At 38.5% G+C, this 8,593-nt stretch overlaps 1 protein-coding gene across 1 annotated transcript; it reads right to left on the bottom strand.

Moving 5' to 3' along the window:
• Positions 1-5,228: 5,228 nt before the first annotated feature.
• Positions 5,229-8,593, bottom strand: LOC146363409 (major histocompatibility complex class I-related protein 1-like). Its single transcript, XM_084918973.1, has 4 exons — positions 8,500-8,593; positions 6,925-7,124; positions 6,433-6,702; positions 5,229-5,752 (listed from the first exon to the last, which is right to left on the bottom strand). The coding sequence occupies exons 2-4, from the start codon at positions 7,048-7,050 to the stop codon at positions 5,339-5,341; spliced, it is 810 nt and encodes a 269-aa protein (XP_084775099.1). The 5' UTR covers positions 7,051-7,124; positions 8,500-8,593; the 3' UTR covers positions 5,229-5,338.

Raw genomic sequence — 8,593 nt, 5'->3', positions numbered from 1 at the left:
TTTCAGAATTTGGCACATGCATTACTATACTCTGCTTAGCAGGTAATCAGCAGCACATCAGCAACACTTTCTATTAATAACTAAACTAAAAGAGACGGACAAGCCGCTATCACCCTTTAAAGAAAGAAAACAACAAAACTCAGGTGTTGGTCGATAAACTGAAAATAAGTCCAAAAAGGTTATTACCAAAACTCCTCTCCACAGAGCAGGAACAATCAATCACCACACACACACAGCTCACTATCTGCAGCCTAACATGGCTCTCTGGCACTACAGCTTTACAAAAAAGATGGCACCCAAGTTAGGAGAGATGGCAGGACACACCCACACAAGGGCAATTTCAGGTGGAGGCCCTGTTAGGGCTATAAAACGCATGTTCTTAAGTTCTGTGGTTAACTGTGGTTTTCAAGTCTCAAGTCTCTGTCCTTGGTCCACTGCTTTCAGCAGGAACATACTGTAGTAAAACGTACTAAATGGCCTGTATTTGTATAGCGCTTTACTAGTCCCTAAGGACCCCAAAGCGCTTTACACATCCAGTCATCCACCCATTCACACACACATTCACACACAGGTGATGGCAGCTACATTGTAGGGCTGGGTATCGTCACTGATTTCTAGAATCGATTCAATTCCGATTCACAAGGTCCCGAATCGATTCGATCCACGATTCGATTTAATTCGATTCGATTCAATTCGATTTGAATCTGGGAAATTTTGACAGTCAGAAATATTATAATTCAGATCAGTACGTTTACATATTTTTGTATCCATAAAAAGGAAGCTGACACACGCAAGACCTTATCAAAGGTGTGAGCATCACAGCAGATGCCTTTGTGTCAAAGTAGCTGAAGATAAAACACAGAAAAACATGAAGGCGAGTTTCCTGGCCTGGGATTTTATAAAAATGTTCTGCAGTACATCAAAAACAAAAGAAAACCATTAATCAAGACATGAACATTGCCTCTGGAGTTACAGCGGTTTTATTAGAGACACGGCTAAGCGTTTTGCATTCTGCATAATTTTAAAAAGTTTACATTTGTTCAGTATTGAACGGCAGAAATTTGGTTTTCTTTTCGGAAGTATATAAAACGAGAAGGGAAAAAAAACGTCGGCCGACAGCGCTGTAAACAACGGTAGACTTGTGCATAACAAGCAAGCGAATAATGAAGAAAACAGATTTTTAGACGGGAAACTGTTCTTGAAGAGAGAGAGAGAGAGAGAGCTGTGCATCGTGGTCGAAGCAAAACAGTAAAAGTAAGAGTGAATACATGACGATGTTTATGTGAAGTGTAGTTTGGATCTTCTTTTGCTGCTGGTTCGGTCAATATTGTTTGGAAACTAACAGCTTTAGAATCAGCGCATAAAGGGCGTGAACACAAAGCGCGGACCCGCCGACAGATCAGAATCAGCGAGCTGTCGGCTTTCAGCCCCGACTGTGAGAAAGGCGACATCTAACTGATTCTGATCCGCGGGTTGCGCTGTGTGTTTAAGTCTTTGTGCAGAATCCGTGTTCCTGCTCTCATGTACTGTCTTAGCTGTTTGGTGGTTGTTGAAAGATTGTGGTTGTGAGATTTCACCAGAGATTCTGGCATTTCGGGCAAAATAAATTTATATTAAAAAATCGATTCAGGATTTTAATGAATCGATTTTACGTTATCCAAGCCAGAATCGATTTTAATCGATAAATCGATTATAAAAACCCACCCCTACTACATTGTAGCCACAGCCACCCTGGGTCGCACTGACAGAGGCGAGGCTGCCGGACACTGGCGCCACCGGGCCCTCTGACCACCACCAGTAGGGTGAAGTGTCTTGCCCAAGGACACAACGACCGAGACTGTCCGAGCCGGGGCTCAAACCGGCAACCTTCCGATTACAAGGCGAACTCCCAACTCTTGAGCCACTATATGTCATATAAATGACATGCAGTTATACATCTCTCTTTAGTTTATCCGTTCCAGCTGCATTGACACTCATTTTGGTCATCTTAATAATATCAAATGCTGGCTGCCTCAAAGCATCAGATGTTTCAATCATTGGTCAAAAAATAGAAACTAGGTTTGGGTTCACTGACTAAAAACATTACATTACAAAAACATTACATTTTCTGGTTGAAATCTGGTTATTTTGATACTGATCATATCATATCAAATCATGATTTGCCTACATCCAGCAGCAGGCAAAACAAAAGTACAAAATAAAAATAATGAGAGGGAATGAATGTTATAAGTAACATTTATTCCAGCAGCTGTTGATGTGCTGGAGGAGTTCCCTTTTATGCAAACACCTCCTTATTTCAAGTTCATTGTGTACTTTGTCAAGAGTCTTTTTCTGAATATAGTCTAGATTGTGGAAGATCTTCAGAGAAGCTAGAAGATCATGTCTTGTGTAGGGCAGCTTTTTTTTTTTTTACTTATAAGGTTAAAAGGGCACCCAGTACACATGAATATGAAATTTCAGTCAGGGACATTTTGCAGGTGTACTGTGTGCACAAACTATTCTCACAACAAGCTCACCATGTTATATGTTGTACCGTTCTCCTGACTTCTGTACATACTGATGACCATTTGAACAAGAATTTTAATTTGGATTCATCACTCCATCAGACCTGTTGCCACAGATTTTTGATCCATTGCTTGTGTAATTTGATAGTCAACCTTCCACTGAGACATTAGTGAGGCTTCAGTGAACAGTAGATGGATCGGCTGAAGGACCAGATGATTTGTGACCTGACACAGAGACTAGACTTCTGTGTCAAGTCTCTGCTGGATTTTGTTTTGTTTGTTTATTTTAAACACAAAAATATTTGTGCTAAATCTGTTTTAAGTATCCAGTGTTATTAACTAAATGTTTTTCTTATGCACACATAAGCATTCTGTCATAAAGATTAAACTATGTTTACTGGCCCACATCATTATGATGAATGCAAGAATCAATGTCATTGTTGCTATGTCATCTTAAATGGGTCATGTGATTGTTTTACCACGACTACTTTATTCTTCCTCAGCCAATCAGCAGCACTTGTACAATTGTTCCGCCCCCTCTAGCTCCCAGTAAGCTGAAGACAGCTTCAACCGTCTGTGTTGAAAAATAATTACGCGTCTGTAGTGTATTTTCTTGTTAGTAGAAGCAGTTGTAATGGTGTTGTAATGATAGAAATAGTAATTAGTTAGATTACTCGTTACTGAAAAAGTAATGCCGTTAGCAATGCTGTTACTTAATAACGCCATCATTCCCATCACTGCTGCTAACCAAAAAGAACATAAAGGCTCATCTCACGTTTGCCAAAAAACAACTTGATGATCCCCAAGACTTTTGAAAAAATATTCTGTGGACTGATGAGACAAAAGTTTCTGGAAGGTTTCAGTGCTGTTACATCTGGAGTAAAACTAATACATCATTTCATTAAAAAAAAACCCATCATAACAGCAGTCAAACATGGTGGGCTGTTTTCCTGCTTCAGCATGACTTATGCATCATGTATTCTGCCATCTACCAGAAAATTCTGCATCCATCACTTCCTGCCCCGAAGCTCAAGTGCTCTCTATTATTATTATGCAGCAAGACAGCAATCCAAAAAACAGCCCCCCTTTGAATGGCTCAAAAGTAACAAAAAAAGCTCCAGTGTGATGGTTTCAAACAATTCTGCCAAGAAGAGTGGGCCAAAATTCATCCACTGCGATGTGAGAAACTCATTGCCAGTTATCACAAATGCTTGTTTATACTTCTTGCTGCCAAGAGTGGCAAAAAAAGGTTTAGGAAGCAATCACTTTTTTCACAGCATTAGGTTGGTTTGGATAACTTTTCGTCCTTAATAAATTAGGTCATCATTTACACACTGCATTTTGTTGTTACTTAGATTATCTTTGTCTCCTCTATTGTCAAAATTACTTTTATGATCTGAAACATGTGAGAGTCATAAATATGCAAATTTTAAAAAATTATTAAGAAGTAAATACTTTTATGGCACTGTGTTTGACAAATAAAGTGTTGATGTTGTTCTGTATTTTTCAAAGTTCAGTAAAAACAGGAAAGCCCTTTTTGAACTTAAATTAAGGACTGTAACATTTAATTTAGGAGGATTTAATTTGGAGGATCACATAGTGATCGCATGATCGACACGTCTTGGTGTAATATTAACGTAAGCCTTAAATGAACAGAATGCCACATTAAGGAGCCATACTTTCTCATCCGACACACATACAGTGAGGAACATAAGTATTTGAACACCCTGCAATTTTGCAAGTTCTCCACTTAGAAATCATGGAGGGGTCTGAAATTCACATTGTAGGTGCATTCCCACTGTGAGAGACAGCATTTAAAAACAATTCAGGAAATCACATTGTATGATTTTTAAAGAGCTTATTTGTACTGCATTGCTGCACATAAGTATTTCAACACCTGAGAAAATCAGTGTTAATATTTGGTACAGAAGCCTTTGTTTGCAATTGCAGAGGTCAAACATTTCCTGTAGTTCTTGACCAGGTTTGCACACAATGCAACAGGGATTTTTGGCCCACTCCTCCATCCTCTAGATCTGTCAGGTTTTGGGGCTGTCGCTGAGCATGGAGTTTCAGCTCCCTCCAAAGATTTTTTTTGGATTTAGGTCTGTAGACTGCAAGTGAAGCTTAGATCTAAAAAGTCCTATTTTGGTCTCATCTGACCATATGACTTTCTCCCACACCTCTGGATCATCCAGATGGTCATTGGCAAACTTCAGATGGGATCTTTGAAACTGTGGTCCCAGCTCTCTTCATGTCATTGGCCAGTTCCTCCTGTGTAGTTCTGGGCTGATTCCTCACCTTTCTTATTATCAGTGATACCCCACAAGGCCTTGCATGGAGCCCCAGTCTGAGGGAGACTGACAGTCGTCTTTAGCCTCTTCATTTTTTAATAATTCTCCAACAGTTGATCTGTTTTCACCAAGCTGCTTGGCAATTGCACTGTAGCTCTTTCCAGTGTTGTTGAGGTCCATAATTGTTGGTCTTGCCCCATGGTAGTATTGGAGTTTGACTGACTGTGGGGTGGACAGGTGTCTTTAAAGAGCTCAGACAGGTGCTACTAATTTAGATTAATAAGTGGAGTAGAGGTGGACTTAAAGGCATAGTAACAGGTATTTGAGAGCCAGAATTCTTGCTGATTACCAGGTGTTTAAATACTTATGTGCAGCAATGCTATACAAATAAGTTCTTTAAAAATCATACAATGTGATTTCCTGAATTGTTTTTAAATGCTCTCTCTCACAGTGGGAATACACCTACAATGTGAATTCAGACCCCTTCGTGATTTTTAAGTGGAGAACTTGCAAAATCATTGGGTGTTCAAATACTTATTTTCCTCACTGTATACATGAACCAAAGCACTGTATATTAAACACGGGTTTTTGATCTTTATTTCCTCTAATTCCCATCGTACCATCTTGATTGGTTTTGATCACTGCTTTGTCCAGTTTGATGGTGAAGTCCTTGCTCACACCAGAGATCTGAAACACACAGTCGTACCTCCTCCAGTCTTCAGGTTTTGCTGATGATGGATTCAGGTCAACGCTCATCTGGAAGGTGCCATCATTGCTGGGGAGGATTTCTCCTTTGTACACACTTTCATGAAGCTCCACTCCATTTTGCTTACTGAACAAATCAGCTCTATTAGAATAGAAACCTGTAGCGTGACAGGTCACTCGAGAGAAGTAAAACATCTGTAGGAGATAGACTGAGGGAAGGACTGGAGAGAGCGAGAGACAGGGAGACATTGACTATATGCTCTTTTCATTACATTCATTTCCAACACTACTTGGGCTTCATAGAAAATATCTACAACAACATCAATAACATAAAAAAGCAAAACTGAACACCACCCATATAAAGTCTCCTGCTTCAGAACTAACATTTCATAGTAGAGTTGATGAAGGAATCTTCATGATCACTTCTAGGCTTGCAGAGACTTGAGTAATGTTAGAATTTGTATCATGTTTACATTATACTTTGTGCAGCCCAAATTTGAATCTTAACTCTACTGCAGTCTGCTATGGAGTAAGCTTTTAATTTCCAGTCCTCTGTTTGCATACAGGGAAAATTATAAAAGCAGCACAAGACTGAAGGTATTGTAAATGTATGTCTATAGCATCAGTCAAACTACACAAACTAGTTCACAACCCTAATATGATGGATTCTGTCCTATACACCTACTAACTATCCCCACATATATACAAATTGGTTTATTAATTGTATATATATATATTATATTTTAGCATTAGTATGTCCCCTTTTCAACCACATTAAGATAGATTCATGCTTAAATTCCTATTGAGCATTTACATTTCTGCAAAATCACCTTGTGAACCTTGTGTAAAATTACCTGTCCAAATTTTTTTTTAAAGTGATTTAAAAATTTGAAGAAGTACCATGAAACGGAAACAGTTCATGTAAATGAGATTATTCCACCTGTTCCCTTTAGTGTATGCCGACCGTAGTCCACATATTTCTTCAGCCACTCAAAACAGTCCTGAGTTAAGTAGTGTTTTGTCTGTGTATTCCAATCAGCATCATAATCCCACTTGTGTTTGGTGATGACAGCCTGTTCTTTTGGAACAATCCACATTTCTGTGTTCACATACTGATGATATCCTCTAATGTCTTTAAACTCATCCTCCCATTCACACCCATACATCAGCTGGAAAACGTGGATACCTGAGAAAGAGAACAAATGAAATCAGTGACATTGTGTATGAAGTAATAACACATATACATAGGGGGCATATTTTTTTTACACAAAGACAAAAATATTTGTAGTGTTACAATTTTAATTCAAACAATCAAACTGTGATTGATGTGCAGACTTTAAACTTTATTTTAAATAGTTTTATAGAAATTATGCATTAACTATTTAAGAATTACAGCTATTTTACTACATAGTCCCTCATTTATTTAGTGCTTTAGTCTCTGTATTCCAGTACTGTCTGTTATTTTCTGTGACTTTCTTCATCCAGTCCTGTTTGGGCACAGCTTTCCTGGTGTTACTGTCATAGTGAATTATCTGAACTTCATCGACCATCCCAACAACCACAAGCTCTCAGAAGTTTGGCACCCCAGAAGGTCCAGTGTAGAAATACTGTAGGAAGTGAGTCACTGCAAAACAAATGATATGTCTTTTTTTAATGAAAATGTTTTTGGCTTTAAAAAAAAAAAAAAAAAGCACTACAAACTAAAAAATTATTCAACTAATGATCAATATTCAGCCAATGACACCTACTACTACTACACCAACTACTAATACTACACTCACTGGCCACTTCATTAGGTACTCCTTGCTAGTATCAGGTTGGCTCCCTTTTTGCTTTCATGTCATAGATTCAACAAGGTTGTTCAAGCTTTGGAAAATGTGAAGGAGAACAGAAATTTTGTGTTTTTAGTTGTATTTTCAAATGTTTTAAGCTTCGTCTACTGATAAATGTGTAATTTCACTAATTTATTTCTTAAATTTTAAGCCCAAAGAGTCCTGCTGACAGATTTCTTTCTGTTGAAGCAGCGCTTCGTTTTTTATAGGAGATATGTAAGGGATTAAACATTTAATTAAGTTTCTGTAGATTGGCAAAAACTTTCATTTCACTGGTCTGGTGTACATAAACTTAAATTGCACTGCATGACTCGCAGACGCGAAAATAAACTCAAACTCAGCTTAATTGCTGGACCAGAGAAAATGCAAACTCAACTAAATTCACAGAGAGACACACAGCCATGAAGCGCAAGGGAGATCGTAACGCAAGACAGAGGGAGACACAGACATAAACACACACAAGGGAAAACGAGAGAACAAGCCACAGGAACGTTATCTAACTAACGAGACAGGGGGAAACAAAACTGAACATGACGCACATCAGACAGGAGACTATCAAATTAAAACAGGAAGTACTGAGACGCAGACTAATTCACAACATAACATAGTAACTGGGAGGAAAGAACAACCAGGGAAATGAGATGAATTAGGGAGATAACTGGAGGAGACAACGAGTGGGACACGGAACCAGTTAAGGGAGAGGAGACACAGAGAGAAGTAGCGAGGAAGGGCGAGGAGGGAGTGAGGGAGCGAAAGGAGAGACATGATGGGCATGGAATGAAACAAAGAGGGGAACATGGGATGAAGGAAACAAGACACAAGGACTCACACAGCCACAGACACACAGAGAGGGACACAGAGGGAAAAGACAAAAGACGAATGTAACATAGAATGTACAAGAATTACATCAAAATATTTGCCATATTAAGTGTACCTTCTTGACTAAAGATTTAGCTGCCATTGCTTTCTACTTGTTACATAATAAAGCAAAGTAAATAACATTTAATTGTAAAATATCCTCTGAACAGACAACAGGATTTTTGATGACCACATTACAAACAAAAGCACTTTACAATTTCATCATTATGTATGATGAAACATTGTGCTTTTACTGATGTGTGCAGCTAAAAATCTGAAGTACCGTGAAAACATCTTTGATGATCTTACCTGCAGTCACAGACACTCTGTAGCAGAGGAGTAGCAGAATAATGGTCCTCATATTTGATTAAATATATATGAGCAATTTAACTTTGCCATTCTA

Source organism: Perissodus microlepis, chromosome 22 (genome assembly GCF_051167445.1).
Source record: "Perissodus microlepis isolate ML-2025 ecotype Zambia chromosome 22, ASM5116744v1, whole genome shotgun sequence".
Lineage (NCBI taxonomy): Eukaryota > Metazoa > Chordata > Actinopteri > Cichliformes > Cichlidae > Perissodus > Perissodus microlepis.
This window is presented reverse-complemented; position numbering and strand designations above follow the sequence as displayed.

Excerpts from the sequence above, each read along its gene's own strand:
- LOC146363409 (XM_084918973.1), bottom strand. The coding sequence starts at position 7,050 with ATGGTCGATGAAGTTCAGATAATTCACTATGACAGTAACACCAGGAAA. Across the intron at positions 6,703-6,924 it reads ATACAGAGACTAAAGCACTA|TTGTTCTCTTTCTCAGGTAT; the intron begins AATAAATGAGGG and ends CACTGATTTCAT. Across the intron at positions 5,753-6,432 it reads TAAAGGGAACAGGTGGAATA|TCAATGTCTCCCTGTCTCTC; the intron begins ATCTCATTTACA and ends AAGAGCATATAG.